The sequence below is a fragment of the Erinaceus europaeus genome, chromosome 2 (genome assembly GCF_950295315.1).
Source record: "Erinaceus europaeus chromosome 2, mEriEur2.1, whole genome shotgun sequence".
NCBI classification, from domain to species: Eukaryota; Metazoa; Chordata; class Mammalia; order Eulipotyphla; family Erinaceidae; genus Erinaceus; species Erinaceus europaeus.
In genome coordinates this window covers 151,282,119-151,301,849 of record NC_080163.1, presented here as the reverse complement: position 1 = coordinate 151,301,849, position 19,731 = coordinate 151,282,119, and the positions used below count along the sequence as shown (strand labels likewise).

The window sequence follows — 19,731 nt, the reverse complement described above, 5'->3', positions numbered from 1 at the left end:
TGAATTAGAGACAACTAAAAAAGAAGTAAGAGATCTCAAAAAGAGATTAAGAGATGCTGAAAACAGCAACAGAGTCCTATGGGATGACTTCAAAAGAAACAATATACGCATTATTGGCTTACCAGAGGAAGAAAGAGAAGGAGAGGAAGAAAGCATTCTCCAGGCCATAATAGCTGAAAATTTCTCTAGTCTAGACAACACCAAAGACATAAAGATTCAAGAAGCCCAGAGGGTCCCAAACAGAATTAACTCAGACCTAAAGACACCAAGACATGTCATACTTAGATTGGAAAGGAATAAGGATAAAGAAAGGATCCTCAAGGCTGCAAGAAAAAAACAAAGAGTCACCTACAAAGGAAAACCCATAAGATTAGCAGCAGACTTCTCCATACAAACACTACAGGCCAGAAGAGAATGGCAAGATATCTATCGAGTTCTCAATGAGAAAGGCTTTCAGTCAAGAATACTATATCCTGCTAGACTGTCATTCAGACTAGATGGAAGCATCAAAACCTTCTCAGACAAGCAACAGTTGAAGGAAGCAACCATCACCAAGCCTGCCCTGAAAGAAGTTCTGAAAGGTCTCCTATAAACAACCAGACCACCACAAATAGGACATATATCAAAACACTCTAAAACTCTACAAGAATGGCGTTAAAATATCTTCAATCTTTGATATCAATAAATGTCAATGGCCTGAATTCACCTATTAAAAGACACAGAGTAGGAAGATGGATCAGAAAACACAACCCAACAATATGCTGTCTACAGGAAACCCACCTAACTCAACAAGACAAACACAGACTTAAAGTGAAAGGATGGAAAACTATCATACAAGCCAATGGCCCACAAAAAAGGGCAGGAACAGCTATTCTCATATCTGACATGATAGACTTTAAAATAGATAAGATTAAAAAAGATAGGAATGGACACTACTTAATGCTCAGAGGATCAGTCAATCAAGAGGACTTAACAATTATTAATATCTATGCACCCAATAAGAAGCCATCTAAATACATCAAACTTCTACTGAAAGAGCTACAGCAATATATTAACAGTAACACAATCATAGTAGGGGACTTCAACACCCCACTATCTCAACTTGACAGATTATCCAGGAAGAAAATCAGTAAAGACATAAGGGAGCTAAATGAAGAGATAGATAAACTAGAACTATTGGACATTTTCAGAGTCATTCATCCCAAGAAACTGGAATACACATTTTACTCAAATCCACATGGATCATTCTCAAGGATAGACCATATGTTAGGCCACAAAGACAGCATCAGCCAATTCAAGAGCACTGAAATCATCCCAAGCATCTTCTCAGACCACAGTGGAATTAAACTAACACTTAACAATCAACAAAAGATTAGTAACAGTCCCAAAATGTGGAAGCTCAACAGTACACTTCTTAACAACTTCTGGGTCAAAGAGGAAATCAAGGAAGAAATCAAAATGTTTCGAGAGTTCAATGAAAATGAAGACACAAGCTATCAAAATATTTGGGACACAGCTAAAGCAGTCCTAAGAGGGAAGTTCAAAGCTATACAAGCACACATGAGGAAACAAGAAAAGGCACAAATAAACAGCCTGATTGCACATCTTAAAGACCTAGAAGAAGAACAACAAAGGAATCCTAAAGCAACCAGAAGGACAGAAATCACTAAAGTTAGGGCAGAAATAAATAACATTGAGAATAGGAAAACCATACAAAAGATCAATGAAAGTAAATGTTGGTTCTTCGAAAGAGTAAACAAAATCGACAAACCTTTAGCCAGACTCACAAAACAAAAAAGGGAGAAGACCCAAATAAATCGGATAGTAAATGAAAGAGGAGATATCACAACAGACACCACAGAAATTCAACATATCATGCGAGGCTTCTATGAACAACTATATGCCACCAAGCTAGAGAACCTGGAAGAAATGGACGATTTCCTAGATACCTACCAACTTCCAAAACTAAGTAAAGAGGAAGTGGATAACATGAACAGGCCCATCACAGCTAATGAAATTGAAACAGTTATCAAAAATCTTCCCAAAAATAAAAGTCCTGGACCAGATGGTTTTACAAATGAGTTCTACAAAACCTTCAAAGAAGAACTAATACCTCTAACTTTTAAAAGTCTTCCAGAAGATTGAAGACACTGGAATACTCCCCGCCAGCTTCTATGAAGCCAACATCACCCTGATACCAAAAGCAGACAGGGACACAACCAAAAAAGAAAACTACAGACCAATATCTCTGATGAACATAGATGCGAAAATATTGAACAAATTCTAGCCAACCGGATACAGCAGTATATCAAAAAGATTGTTCATCATGACCAAGTAGGGTTTATCCCAGGCATGCAAGGTTGCTTTAATATACGTAAATCAATCAATGTGATCCACCACATCAACAAAAGCAAGACCGAAAACCACATGGTCATATCAATAGATGCAGAGAAAGCCTTTGACAAAACACAACATCCCTTTATGATCAAAACACTACAAAAAATGAGAATAGATGGAAAATTCCTGAAGATAGTGGAGTCTATATATAGCAAACCTACAGCCAACATCATACTCAATGGTGAAAAACTGGAAGCATTTCCACTCAGATCAGGTACTAGACAGGGCTGCCCACTATCACCATTACTATTCAACATAGTGTTGGAAGTTCTTGCCATAGCTATCAGGCAGGAGCAAGGAATTAAAGTCATACAGATTGGAAGAGAAGAAGTCAAACTCTCCTTATTTGCAGATGACATGATAGTATACATGGAAAAACCTAAGGAATCCAGCAAGAAGCTTTTGGAAATCATCAGGCAATACAGTAAGGTGTCAGGCTATAAAATTAACATTCAAAAGTCAGTGGCATTCCTCTATGCAAACACTAAGTTAGAAGAAATTGAAATCCAGAAATCAGTTCCTTTTTCTATAGCAACAAAAACAATAAAATATCTAGGAGTAAACCTAACCAAAGAAGTGAAAGACCTGTATACTGAAAATTATGAGTCACTACTCAAAGAAATTGAAAAAGACACAAAGAAGTGGAAAGATATTCCATGTTCATGGGTTGGAAGAATTAACATCATCAAAATGAATATATTACCCAGAGCCATCTACAAATTTAATGCTATCCCCATCAAGATCCCAAGCACATTTTTTAGGAGAATAGAACAAATGCTACAAATGTTTATTGGGAACCAGAAAAGACCTAGAATTGCCAAAACAATCTTGAGAAAAAAAAAACAGAACCGGAGGCATCACACTCCCAGATCTCAAACTGTATTATAGGGCCATTGTCATCAAAACTGCTTGGTACTGGAACATGAACAGACACACTGACCAGTGGAATAGAATTGAGAGTCCAGAAATGAGGCCCCACACCTATGGACATCTAATCTTTGACAAAGGGGCCCAGACTATTACATGGGGAAAGCAGAGTCTCTTCAACAAATGGATGGGTTGAAACATGCAGAAGAATGAAACTGAATCACTGTATTTCACCAAATACAAAAGTAAATTCCAAGTGGATCAAGGACTTGGATGTTAGACCAGAAACTATCAGATACTTAGAGAAAAATATTGGCAGAACTTTTTTCTGCATAAATTTTAAAGACATTTTCAATGAAATGAATCCAATTACAAGGAAGACTAAGGTAAGTATAAAACTATGGGACTATATCAAATTAAAAAGCTTCTTCACAGCAAAAGAAACCACTACCCAAACCAAGAGACCCCTCACAGAATGGGAGAAGATCTTTACATGCCATACATCAGATAAGAGTTTAATAACCAACATATATAAAGAGCTTGCCAGACTCAACAACAAGACAACAAATAACCCCATCCAAAAATGGGGAGAGTCCATGGACAGAATATTCACCACAGAAGAGATCCAAAAGGCCGAGAAACACATGAAAAAATGCTCCAAGTCTCTGATTGTTTGAGAAATGCAAATAAAGACAACAATGAGATATCACTTCACTCCTGTGAGAATGTCATACATCAGAAAAGGTAACAGCAGCAAATGCTGGAAAGGGTGTGGGGTCAAAGGAACCCTCCTGCACTGCTGGTGGGAATGTCAATTGGTCCAACCTCTGTGGAGAACAGTCTGGAGAACTCTCAGAAGGCTAGAAATGGACCTACCCTATGACCCTGCAATTCCCCTCCTGGGGATATATCCTAAGGAACCCAACACATCCATCCAAAAAGATCTGTGTACACATATGTTCTTGGCAGCACAATTTGTAATAGCCAAAACCTGGAAGCAACCCAGGTGTCCAACAACAGATGAGTGGCTGAGCAAGTTGTGGTATATATACACAAAGGAATACTACTCAGCTGTAAAAAATGGTGACTTCACCGTTTTCAGCTGATCTTGGATGGACCTTGAAAAAATCATGTTGAGTGAATTAAGTCAGAAACTGAAGGATGAATATGGGATGATCTCACTCTCAGGCCGAAGTTGAAAAACAAGATTAGAAAAGAAAACACGGGAGTCGGGCGGTAGCGCAGCGGGTTAAGCACACGTGGTGCGAAGCGCAAGGACCAGCGTAAGGATCCTGGTTCAGCCCCCGGCTCCCCACCTGCAGGGGAGTCGCTTCACAGGCGGTGAAGCAGGTTTGCAGGTGTCTGTCTTTCTCTCCCCCTCTCTGTCTTCCCCTCCTCTTTCCATTTCTCTCTGTCCTATCTAACAACAACGACATCAGTAACAACAGTAATAACCACAACAATAAAACAAGGGCAAGAAAAGGGAATAAATATAAAAAAATAAATAAAATTAAAAAAAAGAAAAGAAAAGAAAACACAAGTCGAACCTGAAATGGAATTGGAGTATTACACCAAAGTAAAAGACTCTGGGTGGGTGGGGAGAATACAGGTCCATGAAGGATGATAAATGACATAGTGGGGGTTGTATTGTTAAATGGGAATCTGGGGAATGTTATGCATGTACAAACTATTGTATTTACTGTTGAATGTAAAACATTAATTCCCCAATAAAGAAATAAATTATTAAAAATAAATAAATAAATAAAAATTTAAGAATTTTACTTAAAATGAGTGTTCTTCTAAAGATCTTTGTTGGGAGTCTGGCGGTAGTGCAGTAGGTTAAGTGTACGTGGTGCGAAGTGCAAGGACCAGCGTAAAGATCCCTGTTCGAGACCCCGGCTCTTCACCTGTAAGGGAGTCGCTTTGCAAGAAGAGAAGCAGGTCTGCAAATGTCTATCTTTCTCTCCCCCTCTCTGTCTTCCCCTCCTCTCTCCATTTCTCTCTGCCCTATCTAACAACTGACAACATCAATAATAACTACAACAACAATTAAAAAAAAAAGTGCAACAAAAGGGAAAATAAATATCTTTGCAAAATGTGTTTAGTTTACTCCAAATGACCGGGCAGGTTGATTTAGCAATGCTTTCACACGTGTTTATGTCATCAGGGTACCATCCGACCTCTAGTGGTGTTGTTAAGTGACACAGTGCACCATATGGTTACTTTGCTTTCATATTCCCATGTAAACATGTTGGCTAGTCAAAACAAAACAAAAACTTGCAGCTGAAAAATTAGATACACTACAGAAGATCACAACCAGAAGGGTTAAAATAGATTGAGAAAAGCTAAAACATCTTTGCCACGGGCCTTCTTTCAGTGTTGGTTAAGTTCTCTGTCTTACTCTGAGAACCTCTTCTTTCAGGTCAAGCCCCATTCTCTCTCTCTCTCTCTCTCTCAGTTGCCTTACACAGACACTTTTCTTTCAATCCAGTTCTCAAGTTCCACTGACACACCAAGCCACTCTCTCCAAGCTTTCTGACAGCCCATAATTAAGTCAAGCCACAGCTGGGAAGCCAATGTCTTTACAAAGTTCCCAAGTACACTCACCAACTCTAGGTTTTCCTCATTAGAGATGCAGCTTCAGTGTACAATGTTTTATTCCAATGTGAACAAAACCATGGAACTGAAAACCTCAATAATGTGTGCGTGTGTGTGGGGGGGGTTAAGACATTGCTTTTCCTATGTAATAGTTTTGGGATTGCTTCTAATTTGCAGATAGAATCAGTATGAAAAAAAAAAAAGACTTTTGGGGAGTGGGTGGTGGAGCACCCAGTTAAGCACACACAGTACTATGAGCAAGGACCTAGGTTCAAGTCCCTACTTCCCACAAGCAGAGGGAATGCTTCACAAGCAGTGAAGCAGGTCTGCAGGTGTCTATCTTTATCTCTCTCTCTCCTCTCCTACACAATTTCTGTCCTGTCGAATAAAAATGAAAAAAAAAATTGGGGGGATCTAAGTGAGCTTGAGCACGTTATAATGCCCAAGGACCTAGGTTCAAGCCCCCAGCCCCTACCTGCAGAGGGAGTTTTGAAGTAGTACTGTAGGTGTCACTCTTTCCCTCTGCCACCCCCTTCCCTCTTGATTTCTGACTATTTATCCAATAAATACAAAAATTTTAAAAAGACTTGAGTCCTTGCACACTACAGCATGTGTGTTCAACCAGGTGAGTTACTATCCAGCCCCCTGTTCTTTTTCTATTTTTTAAAATATATTTTTATTTATTTATTATTGGATAGAATAAATAAAAGAGAAATTGAGAGGAGTGGGGGAGATAGGGAGAGGAAGAGACACCTGCAGCCCTACTTCACCACTTGTGAAGCTTTCCCCCTATAGGTGAGGACCAGGGGCTTGAACCTGGGACCTTGTGCACTGTAATGTTTGCGCTTAACCAGGTGCGCCACCACCTGGCCCCGTTCTTTTTCTATTTTTATAAAGTAAAAGTTCTCTAATTCTATTCTGTAGAGAATGAAAGGCAGAGGAGTTTCTGGGAAGAAAAACAAATAAACAAAAAGCCAGGGGCCAGGTGGTAGTGCACCTGGTTAAGTGCTCACATTACAGTGCACAAGGACCCAGGTTCAAATCCCTGGTCCCCACCTGCAGGGGGGAAAGCTTCACGAGTGGTGAAGCAGGGCTGCAGGTGTTTTTCTCCCTCTTTATCTTCTCCTTTCCTCTCAATTTCTGTCTCTATCCAATAATAAATAAATATTTTAAAAAATGGGTATAAAGAGATTTTTTTCCTCCACACCACCACCACAAGCTGAGCAGTGCTCTGGTTAAAAATAAATAAATAAAGAGGAGATGGTTTTGGCAACTACACAATCAGTCATGGTTGGTGGAGAGCCATGTACTTTTTGATACTGTAGGGCAAGAGGATTATAGCAGATTAGCAGATTATAGCTGCCTAGTTAGCCACAAATACATTTTTTTTTTCTTCTTACCAGAGCACTAATCAGCTCTGGTTTATGGTGGTATGGGGGACTAAACCTGAGACTTTGGAGCTTTAGGCATGAGAGTCTCTTTGCATAACCATTATGCTGTTTACCCCCCACCCCAAAATGTATGCCTAGTTGGTTCTGACAGTGGTGTCTTCATCCTCACTTGAAAATGTTCACAGGCTCTTTTCTTGCATGTGGGGACCATCTCAGAGATGATCCCTTTAATGGTTGAGGAAGCTGCCAAGAATATCACTCCAGAGGACACTGAGAGGCAGGCCTGTGACTAGAAGGCTGTCAAGATCATGCAGTGGTCATGCAGTGGTCTGCACTCAAACAGAAGGGAAGAAAGGAGCAGTACTGGCTGTCCAGAGCTGCCAGAAGCGACAAAGGGCTACAGGTGTGTGCTGCTCTGCGCATATCTCCAGAGCCCGTTTTGCACAGCTAGTGCTGGCATTGGCATCACGTTAAAAGCCATGTTTAAATCAAACTAAAGATTAAAAATTAAAATGCCTTTTTGCAATAAATGGCAAATACCCTGCACCTACCCACATGTGCTCACCAAGATTTCCCCAGATGTATGCTCTCCTTCCCTTCTCAGTGCTAGTTGTGAATAAATTTGTGTATTTTCAGAAAATTGACCAGTAGTTAAGTAGCAGTCTTTTAGTTTCAAACAGAAAAAGTTGTATGTGCGTTTAAAAATAAGGCATGCTTGTGATGACTCTGTACCAGACTAGAGAAATAGTGCTGCTCCTGGGTTCCATTCTCAAGAACAATCTGACATCTCTCCCTGCAGGAGGAATAAACAGGGTTTGTTTCTATTTAGTCATTAAAAAAAAAACACACAAAGGGGGTCGGGCGGTGGCGCAAGTGGGTTAAGCGCATGTGGCGCTTGCAAAGCGCAGGGACCGGCGTAAGGATCCCGGTTTGAGCCCCTGGCTCCCCACCTGCAGGGGAGTTGCTTCACAGGTGGTGAAGCAGGTCTGCTGGTGTCTATCTTTCTCTCCCCTTCTCCATCTTCCCCTCCTTTCTCCATTTCTCTCTGTCCTATCCAACAATGAACAACATCAACAATGGCAATAATAATAACCACAACGAGGCTACAACAACAAGGGCAACAAAAGGGGGGAAAAATGGCCTCCGGGAGTGGTGGATTCATGGTGCAGGCACCGAGCCCAGCAATAACCCTGGAGGAAAAAAAAAAAACAAACTACAAAAAGCTATTGGACAGGCCTAAAGCATAGGAGGCTGTACTGATTCCACATTCTAGTTCCTAAATCTACTTTTGAAAGTAGCGCAGCGGGTTAAGCACATGTGGTGCAAAGCGCAAGGACTGGTGTAAGGATCCCGGTTCGAGCCCCTGGCTCCCCACCTGCAGGAGAGTCCCTTCACAGGTGGTGAAGCAGGTCTGCAGGTGTCTATCTTTCTCTCCTCCTCTTTCCATTTCTCTCTGTCCTATCCAACAATGAAGACGTAAGCAACAATAACTACAACAACAATAATAATAAAAAAAGCATGTTCCCATCTGGTGCTCTTAGGAAGGAATGCAGCAAAGGCCTCAGTAACCTACTCCTCTTTGAAAGTTGTGTTTTCTCTCCAGCTTTGAGTTGGCTCAGTTATTTAATGATACTCACAGAAGTGGATGTCTGTTCCCTCTTCTTTGTTAGGATGATATATATGTATGTGTGTGTGTGTGTGTGTGTGTGTGTGTGTGTGTGACTGAGACTTACAGAAATGTGTTTTTTATTCAATTTTTGGGGTGGTGGTGGTGGGGTGGACTTCTAACTTCTTGCAGTGACAAATGAAGAAAAGTATTGTGCCTCTTAAATTGCATCAGATGAGTTGAATACATGATTTAAAACTAATCTGTCTCCTAAAGCAAAGTTCTTACCTTAACTTGCATTCAAAACAGGCGGGGGAGACAGCATAATGGTTCCGCAAACAGACTCTCATGCCTGAGGCTTCTAAGTCCCAGGTTCAGTCCCCTGCACCATGAACCAGAGCTGAGCATTGTTCTGGTGTTTCTCTGTGTATGTCTGTCTCTGCATCTCTCTCAAAAATAAAAAATTAATTAAAAAAAAAACTTGCATTCAAAAAAAGGAGACAGCTGGGCTGGTGAAATAGCTCACTTGGATAGTGAGCTGCTTTGCTGTGTGTCGGGTCTGAGAGCCAGGTCCCACACTGCACTGAAGGAAGCCTGGGTGCTGTGGTCTCTCACTGTCTCGGATTCTGTCTCTATCTAAAAATAAAAACAAACAAAAGCCCCCCAAATGGGGTAGCTGACTTACTGGAAATGTGCATGGGAAATGAAGTATGAAGGCAAATACAGAGCTAGACACACAAGCCCCTTCTCCTCAACAACGCCAAAGGGTCATGTTTCCTGAGATGGAGGAAAGAAAACGTGACCTGGTGGGTACCTGGATGCAGGAGCAAAAAAACTCATGTTCACATGGCCCGGGAGATGGCGCAATGGATAAAGCATAAGATTCTCAACCATGAGGTCCTGAGTTCAATCCCTGGCTGCACATCTACCAGAGTAATAATCTGGTTCTTTCTATCTCTCCTCCTATCTTTCTCACTAATAAATAACAAAACAACAACAAAAGGCAATGAGGCTTGTACTTGTGAGGCCAAAGCACCAAACCGAAACCCTGTCATCATCCTGCAGTTTTCCTAGTGGAAAGCACAACCGTGATCTCAAGTTACAGTGAGGGTACAGCAGGTATCACAAGTCACCCCGACTCGGGGCTTGTCCGGGACCGATGGGAGGAAGCAAATGAATGAAACCCACACACGGCCGCCCGGAACAAAGGCTCCGTGTCCGGGGCCCAGCACGGAGCCTGGCACAGGGGAGCCCGAAACATCTGCGAGCTCAGTGGGCGACTGCCCTGCCCGTCCTCTGTGCGGTTCTCAAAAGCCGCCGCGGGTCAACTGGTTGAGTTTTATGCCGTGATGTCTACAGGGGGGGAAACCGAGGCTCAGAGAAAAACTCAGACCGACCCAGCCAAGTCCGCGGGGAGAGACCTCCGGCCACTGACACCCCAGCCACGAGCTCCTCGCAAACATCACCCTCCCGCCCCCCCCCCCCCATCGGCCTCCTCGGGACCTCTCCCCGCCCCCAACCCGCCACTGACCTTTTTGTCCCAGATCTGCAAGGGCTTGCTGCCGATGCTGTAGAGGATGGAGAGGAAGCCGCTCTGGAAGGTGTTTTTGAACATCTCGCCAGCGGCCTTCTCAGCCGCGCCAGAGGCAGGCGACCTAGATCTGGGCAGCGAGTGGCGAAGGCAGGGGGACGGCCCTGGTCCGAAAAAAAAGGACGCTGAGCTCACGATCTCCCCCAGATCTATAACCACCGACACCGAAACTCCCAATGCGGGACGTTATGTCCCAGAGGGTCACTGCAGGACACCCACAACTTAAAAACTAAGACGGAAACCACAGCAACTGCCGCCCTCGTTGTTGTCCCCGCCTTAAATGGAGGCGGCACGCCGGCCGCTTCAGAAAGATCCCTCCGCCTACTTGAGCCCGCCTCCTGGGAACGCGGGACCCAACCGTGTTCCAAGACAGACGGACTTCCTGTTCCTTTTAATGCTAAACCCCGCCCTAATCCCGCCTCCTCGCGGAAAGAACTCCGTTGCCGCAGGACTATTTTCCCCATAGTCCCAGAGCTTCTTCTAGGAAGCGGCAGGAGACAGATGATTATAGAATATGTAAGTAGCAGCGTGGTGTCATGGGAACGTGGCGGAGGTGGGGCCTGCGGCCCCGACGCCCAGGCCCCGCCCCCTGGAGGGCCCGGAGGCGGGGAGAGTGACTATTGTAAAAGAAAGCTGGAGTCGGGCGGCAGCGCAGTGAGTTAAGTGCACGTGGCGCACAGCACAAGGACCGGCATAAGTACCCCTGTTCAAGATCCCAGATCCTCACCTGCATGGGCGTCACTTCACAAGTGGTGAAGCAGGTCTGCAGGTGTCTATCTTTCTCACCTCCTGTCTTCCCCTCTTGTCTCCATTTCTCTCTGTCCTATCCAACACAACGACATCAATAACAACAACAATAATAACTACAGCAATAAAACAACAAGGGCAACAAAAGGGAATAAATATTAAAAAAAAAAAAAGCTGGAGATTGGGAAATGGGCTTTTTCAATTGGTTACTTACCTGGTCTCCTGCCATATAGAAGCTTAATGACCGACCAGATAGAGGATAAAATCAGTGTTCAGCATTAACTGTGCCAACCCCTGTATATGACTCATTACTTCAATTATTAACAGAGTCTCTATGAATGTGCTACATAGCTTAATTGGGGGGGGGGATGCAGTCAAGGAAATACTCTGAGAAATATGCATTGCCTTGAATGCGTTATTAGAAAGCCAGATAATTGAGGGAGTCAGGCTGTAGCGCAGCGGCTTAAGCGCACGTGGCACAAAGCCCAAGTACCAGCAGAAGGATCCCGGTTCGAGCTCCCGGCTCCCCACCTGCAGGGGAGTTGCTTCACAGGCAGTGCAATAGGTCTGCAGGTGTCTTTCTCTCCCCCCCTCTGTCTTCCCCTCCTCTCTCCATTTCTCTCTGTCCTATCCAGCAACGACAACAATAATACAAGGGCAACAAAAGGGAAAGTAAATAAATATTTTAAAATATTAAAAATAAAAACACATAGGATAAGGGGTACAACTCCACACAATTCCCACCACCAGAACTCCGTATCCCATCCCATCCATAAATGCTGGAGTGATGCTGTCACGTATCTCTATTTCTCTCTCTCTCCTCCCTATTTGTCTATTTGAATTTTAAAAAGGAGGAAATAAAGAGTAATGGAATTGTGAAGGTGTGGCAACCCAGCAATAGGGAAGAAAGCAAAAAGGAAAGACACAAGAGAAATAGAGTAAGCACTATGGTGATGATTACTTAAATATTATACATAAATTTACCCATTCAAAAGTCAAAAGTGAAGCAGTGTTGCAGGTGTCTCTCTGTCTCCCTCTTCTCTATCTCCCCCCCTCCTCTCAATTTATGGCTATCTATTCAGTAAGAAAATAAAGATAATGAAAAAAAAATAGAAACTTGTTTTAAAAAAATAAGATTGGGGTCAGGTGGTGGCACATCTAGTTGATTATATGTTACAGCGCACAAGGACCCAGGTTTGAGCTCCCAGTCCTCACCTGCAGGGGGAAAGCTTTACAAGTGGTGAAGCATTATTTCAGGTGTCTCTATGCCTCTCTGTCACCCTCTTCCCTCTTAATTTCTGGCTATCTCTTTCCAGTAAATAAGTAAAGATAATTTAAAAAGTAAATAGTGGTCCAGGAGGTGGCACAGTGACTAAAGCACTGGACTCTCAAACATGAGGTCCTGAGTTCGATCCCTAGCAGCACATGTACCAAAGTGATGTCTGGTTCTTTCTCTCTCTCCTTTCTCATGAATAAATAAATAAAATCTTTTAAAAATAAATAATATAAAAATTACTAATATTGGTTCTAAAAGTAGAAAACTAACAACCAATAATCACAGATGTCAGAGTGTTCTCACATCCAACAAAAAAATTACTGAATTGATCTTAAAGAAGGGGCCAGATGGTGGCGCACCTGGTTAAGTGCTTACATTATAGAGCATGAGGACCCAGTTTCAAGCCCCTGGTCCCCACCTGTAGGGGAAGCTTCACAAGCGGTGAAGCAGGGCTGTTAGGTGTCTCTCTCCCTATTTATGTCTCTAGCCAATAAATAAACAAATAAATAAATAAATAAATAAATAAAAAGTTAAAAAGTAAATTTAAAAAAGATTGATCTTAAAGACACAAACAAGCAGCCCAGGACATCATGGCACAGTGGGTAAAGTGTTGGACTCTCAAGCATGAGGTCCTGAGTTCTATCCCAGGCATTGAATGTGTCAGAGTAATACTTAGATTCTCTGTGTCTCATAAACTATATATATATTCCCTTTTGTTGCCCTTGTCTTTTTATTGTTGTTGTAGTTTTTGTTGTTGTTATTGATGTCATCATTGTTGGATAGGACAGAGAGAAATGGAGAGAAGAGGGGAAGACAGAGAGAGGGAGAGAAAGACACCTGCAGACCTGCTTTACTGCCTGTGAAGCGACTCCCCTGCAGGTGGGGAGCCGGGGGCTCGAACCAGGATCTTTATGCCGGTCCTTGTGCTTTGTGCCACGTGCGCTTAACTCACTGCGCTACCGCCCGATGCCCTATAAATTTTTTAAGACACATACAATTTTAAAATTAAAAATGTACATCTGTGGGCTGGGAGTTGGCGTAGTGGATGAAGCACAGAACTCTGAAGTATGAGGTCCAAGTTTCATCCCCCGGCAGCACACATACCAGAGTAGATGTCTGGTTCTTTCTCTTCTCCTGTTTCATTAATAAATAAATCTTTTAAAAAATGTACTTCTGTACATTTTTTGTAACTATTACTTAAAATGCCAATAACTAGGTGCACCCTTTTCAGGGCACAAAAAACCTTGGCTAGATGCTAAAACCCTGAAGAATATATATTCTTTTACTTGAGAGGACAGAGAGAAATTGAGAGGGGAGATAGAGCAGGAGTGAGCTAGAGAGATACATTCAGCTCTGCTTTACCACTCATGAAACTTTCTCCCTGCACAAGGGGAGCTGGGGCTTGAACGAGGGTCCTTATGCATAGTAATGTGCACTCAACCAGGTGCACCACTGCCCTGCCCCCTGAAGACCGTATTTGTTCATGTTAGCCCAAGCCTAGAAACTCAGAGGTCTCCATGAGACCAGTGACCTCACACACACTGTACAGCAAGTTTACTCCTTACCTCTCCTTGCCAATGGTCTATGGAGGTACAGCAATGAAGTGAAGAATAGTTTGTAGAGAATCACCTAGTAAGTGGGAGTAAATATTGATTAGGACCCCCCAAATGATTGGGGCCTTCAGTTGGCAGGTGGAGGACCAATGAGTCCCTGTTCCAAAGGTCAGATTCAAAGAAAATCAGTCCTGACTGCATCAGCAGAGTCTACAGTGGGCAAATGAGGCTCCTGCTAACCTGAGAGTGACATCCAGATGGAACAGTTATTTAAGAAAACTTTTATTTTAAAATTTACATACAGTAGAATGCACTCTTCTTGACATACAGTTTTGACAAAGGCACCAAGTCGTATAACCATTATTGTTAGGATACAGAACAGTACCATCATCCACCCACCCACCATCCCCAAATACTCTTCGTAGTCAGTCCCTTCACATCCTACCCCTACCCTTTACCCTTAGCTTCTGGAAAACCAGGAGTCTGTTCCTCTCTTCTATAAGAAGTTTTGTCTTTTCCAAAATGTCTTATGAGTGGAATAATTCAGAATGTAGCTGCTGACTTTGGCTCATTCTCAGTATACTGAGTATAACAGCTTGTAGAATATTCCACAATGGAAATTCATCCATTTCACTACCTAGCCTCCTCTGGTCAAGGGCATTTAAAAATGTCTGCCAATCTTCCACAAGTCTTATTTATGTATTTATTTACTTATTTATTTGAACTTTTGAACTAGAAAATGCTGTCAGTGGTTTTGTTTTCAACAGCTTTCCTACACATTTCAATTATCACAAGAGACATACCATTTTTCATTTCAGATAAACCTTTTTCCTTTCAATAATTTTGGAAAAGATCTTTAGAATTTGTTTTTGAAATTATCTGATTACTTTGTGGTGGTATCTCCTCACGAATTATCATGAAAAAAATTCTAAAGTAGCAAATCTTACAATGAATGCATTTGTAAGATTGGAAAGCCATTTAATTACATCTGTCAATTTTTATTTTCCAACTTTCATATGTTAGAGCCAAGACTTTTTTTTTTTTTAATCTTTTTGTCTCGAACATTTCTGTAGGCCTCTGGGAAACTTACAGACCCATGACACATATTTTGTCTTTTTTTTTTAACTTTTTTTTTTTTTAAACACTAGAGCACTGCTCAGCTCTGGCTTATGGTAGTGCAGGGGATTGAACCGGGGACTTCGGAGCCTCAGGCATGAGAGTCTCTTTCCATACCATTATGCTGTCTACCCCTGCCCCACGTTTCAAGTATCTGTCCCACAAGAATTCAACGGCCAAAGCCATGATGATTCCAACCTACACTAGCAAGAAAAGGGAATGGAAGACTGCTTTTCTGAAATCTGACAATGCTCTTGCTAATCATGATCATCATCACCATCTCGCACAGCAATTATTTTATAGATTGTCTCACAAACATAACACTGTAAAAATGTGTAGATCTGTACATTGTAGCAATACTGGTGATAGGACTGGTAAGTGTATCTCCAAGGGATTGCTTCAAATGTGGTACATCACACAATGGTCGACTACACAACCATGAAAAGGAGGGGTGAGGTAGGTATATACTTACTAACATAGTAAAAACAAAACAACCTCAGAAGTGAAAAGGCACAAGTTCCAGGAAAAAAAAAAGTCGTGCCCTAATTAATTTCCATAGAAATAAAAAGATCTTTGTAGTTAAAGAATGTCAATTAGGGGAGTCGGGCAGTGGGGCAGCGGGTTAAGCCACATGGTACAAAGCGCAAAGACCAGCAGAAGGATCCCGGTTCGAGCCCCTGGCTCCCCACCTGCAGGGGAGTCGCTTCACAGGCAGTGAAGCAGGTCTGCAGGTGTCGTCTTTCTCTCTCCCTGTCTTCCCCTCCCCTCTCCACTCCTCTCTGTCCTATCCAACAATGATGACATCAATAACAATAATTATAACTACAACAATAAAACAAGGGCAACAAAAGGGAATATTTAAAAAAATAAAATTATATACATGTATATATTTTTATTATCTTTATTTGTTGGATAGACACAGTCAGAAATCAAGAGGGAAGAGGGAGATAAGACACCTGCAACACTGCTTCACCACTCGCAAAGCTTTTTCCCCTGCAGGTGGGGACTGGGGGCTTGAAACTGGGTCCTTGTGCATTGTATCATGTGTGCTCAACCAGGTGTATCACCACTTGACTCCTAAAAATAAAGTTTTATATATATATATATATATATATATATATATAAAGAAATAAAATAAAATAATATATAGGTCTTTAAAACTTTTTTAAAGTTGGAAAATACATGGGGTAAAAATAGGACATCATATGCCAAATTAAATCCTAGCAACTTCTGAGGGAAGAGTTTTGTGTGTGTAAGTGACGGGATAAAATTTTTCGTTATCTATTTTTTTTTTTTGCCTCCAGGGTTATTGCTAGGGCTCGGTGCCTGCACTACAAATCCACTGATCCCGGGAGGCCATTTTTTTCCCACTTTGTTGCCCTTGTTGTTGTCATTATTATTATTATTGTCATTGCTGTGTTGTTGGATAGAACAGAGAGAAATTGAGAGAGGAGGGGAGACAGAGGGAGAGAAAGCAGACCTGCTTCATCATTTGTGAAGTGACCACCCTGCAGGTGGAAAGCCGGGGGCTCCAACCGGGATCCTTCCTCTGGTCCTTTCGCTTTGCTCCACGTGCGCTTAACCCACTGTGCTACCGCCCAACCCTCCTCATTATCTACTTCTATGAAATATATATATATGTGTGTGTGTGTGCACTTAACCCGGTGCACCACTGCCTGGCTATGTATATGTATGTATATGTGTGTGTGTGTGTGTGTGTGTATATATATATATATATATATATACATACATATATATATATGAAGAATTTATCAATTTGGAAAACAGGAACAGTTAATATATTAAACAACCCCAATACAAGCAGGACTATTAAAAAATGCAAGTAATGTTCTGAATTTCCAAGTATGTTATAAATGAATTTTAGGTTTTGAGTTAGTAGGTTCTCTCAAGGCCAAAAGAGCTAAAGCGAAAACTCTTTTCTATAACTAAACACTCTCATATTCAATAGTTATGACCTACATAAACCAAGACAGGGAGTCTGGCAGCAGCACAGCAGGTTAAGTGCAGGTGGCGCTAAGTGCAAGGACTGGCGCAAGGATCCCGGTTGGAGCCACTCGGTCTCCCACCTGCAGAGGGGCCGCTTCACAGGTGGTGAAGCAGGTCTGCAGGTGTCTTATCTTCCTCTCCCCCTCTTTGTCTTCCCCTCCTCTCTCCATTTCTCTCTGTCCTATCCAACAACGACATCAAGAACAACAATAACTACAACAATAAAACAAAGGCAACAAAAGGGAATAAATATTTTTAAAAATATTTCTTAAAAAAAAAAAAAGACAATCTGACATGACTGAAGAAACTCGGAAAATAGAACTTTCCCACTGGGAAGCTAGAGAGCATTGGCTGAGAAGAAGGAAATTGGAGAGTGAAACATGATCAAGTTTACACAACATCGAAATAATTCCAAACCAATCAAGTGCATCTGCTCCCATCAGACGCTCTGGGAAGGCCCTCCAGCACCAGGTCAACATGGAGATGATATGCTATGTAGATAAACATGAATATATAAAAAAACACGTTCATAGGTTCAGGGACATATTCATTCTAATGGTTAAGATACCATCCCAGATATTTGAGAGACCAACACAGAGATTTGCAGAGCCATGAGTCAAAAATTGTTTCATGAGGGAGACCACTTGAGAATATCAGGTTGGTGCTGGCATCGGGAAATACCAAGTCTACCCACTTGATATCCTGTTGAACTTACAAAGTCTGTTGGAGGCAGGCCTGGGGCCCTCTCTTGCTGGTTGGTGTTGAGGGCATGCAGTCTTGAGTTCCCAAACCCAATTTACTGTTTGGATATGACAGAAGCTGGTTCAAGGAACAATGATGGTGTGGTGGGCCCAGAAGGGCCTCTTTGCTTCCCTCCCTTAACTGCTTCATAAATTCTGAGTGTCCATAGCTGGGTGCCCATAGTCACCTGTTCAAGAAAAGCAGCCAAAAAGATGGGAGGAAATTGTGTGGAACAAGTGGCTTTTGTGGAGAGCCAATGGGTGCACAATCCATCTGCTTGGCCATGGTGATCTGTGGGAAGGCAGGCCACAGCCAGAGATAAGGCCACCAGGTTGCCGCTGGTTTACCTCTCCCAGGGAGGGGAGGATGGGAACCATCAAAGGTGGCTCATTTGTAAAAGGAAAAAAAAATAGTATTTAATAAACCCAATTGTCTTCATGCCACCTCCTCTCTCACATTGGAGTGGACCCCTTTCCCTTTCAGATTCAAAGGAGCTTGGGAATGTGTCCAGAAACTGCCTTTGGGACTGTCCCTGAGACTACTGAGTACCTTTCCTGCCTCAGGACAGCAAGTCATCCAGGTAAACTGCTTTTTCAGGGCACAAGGAGAGGGGTGCTGGGATAGGCAGTGGAATGAAAGGTGGAGACAATAGTAAAGGGCTAGATGGGGCATGTCCCCCAATTCTGCTACAAGTGACACTGTAATCACCTATATTTCTGGGTACCTCACCAGGGGAGAGGGATTGGAGATAGGATGGGGCATAGTGTTCAAAGCTAAGTTAGCTTCTCTGCTATCATCTATGACTGCCCCCACTTCCAGAATTAGTTCACTCTGTACCTCAACTTGTCTTTAAAGAGCATCCTTATAACCGGCTCTCCTCAGGCAGAGCTACTTTTCTAGCTCACTAAGTCCTTTGTGGCCATGGGTCTTGGTTTATGGCCCCTTTCATATGGAAAACTCTGCATACGTTTCTTTTAAAACCTTTTATTCAATAATATATACTTTTAAAATTATAATATGTAACTGCCCATCATGCCATATATTGCCCCCGTCCCCGCACTGTAGAGTCAGTGTGTGGTTGGTGAGTTAACATCGTCTGGTGGAAAACCAAACGGCTACGGAGTCAAGGGGCACAGTGGGGGGTGGTAGTGGGGGAAGCAACAGTAACCAACCAGTTTGCATACCCTTCACATTTCCCATGCTTTCTGGGTCAGGAAGAAGTCAACAGGAAGCCAAAGGTGTGTGAACCTTTTACATTCGGAAGTGAGGTTTGATAAACGGTGGTGGATTGCCATCTAGTTCGAGTTCGCCAAACCTGCCACCATTTTGTGTCTGCTCACGGAACGTGATCTCTCTACACACGTTAAAGACGTTTGATTTGGTTCTTGCTCTGCTTATGGATAAGTGAGAGGAACCGCAACAGACCTGGGGAAAGAGACGGGAGGAGGGGAAAGACATTAATCAATCTGACTGGAAGTGAGGCTAGGCCTCCACTTGTGACTTCCTTTTCTTGGAAGAGTGGTGGGGACAGTAGCTTGCCTTTTCCAGATCATTTTGTGGGAAAAACACTAAGGACTGACTTCATGACTTAGTTTCTATTGGGTTATCAGAAAAGTCATGACCCATTTTTCTATGCAAACCCAGTAATATTACTTGTTTCTTCTTTGGATGAGCAATCATAGAGGCATGGGATGGCTACAGGTCCAAGTGGGGGAAAGCTCTGGAGGTGTGTTGAGAGCCATCTCTTCTTCCTTTGGGTCAAGGAAGCTGATTTGGGTGCAGAGGGCTCTTGACCATTCAAGTGCAAGCCAAGCCACAAGTCCAGCAGTCCAAGTCTAGAT

General features: G+C 42.5%; 2 protein-coding genes across 3 annotated transcripts in view; both read right to left on the bottom strand.

Annotated features, from left to right (window-relative positions):
- CFAP20 (cilia and flagella associated protein 20) overlaps positions 1–10,740 on the bottom strand; it is a 30,422-nt gene extending 19,682 nt beyond the window's left edge. The window contains exon 1 of the mRNA XM_007520085.3: positions 10,391–10,740. Within this exon, the coding sequence (XP_007520147.2) occupies positions 10,391–10,474 (84 nt within the window). The 5' untranslated portion in view covers positions 10,475–10,740. The remainder of the gene's footprint in view (positions 1–10,390) is intronic.
- Positions 10,741–18,858: 8,118 nt separating this feature from the next.
- The window catches only part of CSNK2A2 (casein kinase 2 alpha 2), a 50,261-nt gene continuing 49,388 nt past the window's right edge, over positions 18,859–19,731 (bottom strand). For both annotated transcript variants that reach the window (XM_060185449.1, XM_007520084.2), the window contains one exon: positions 18,859–19,315. The gene's annotated coding sequence lies outside the window, so the exon portion shown is untranslated. The remainder of the gene's footprint in view (positions 19,316–19,731) is intronic.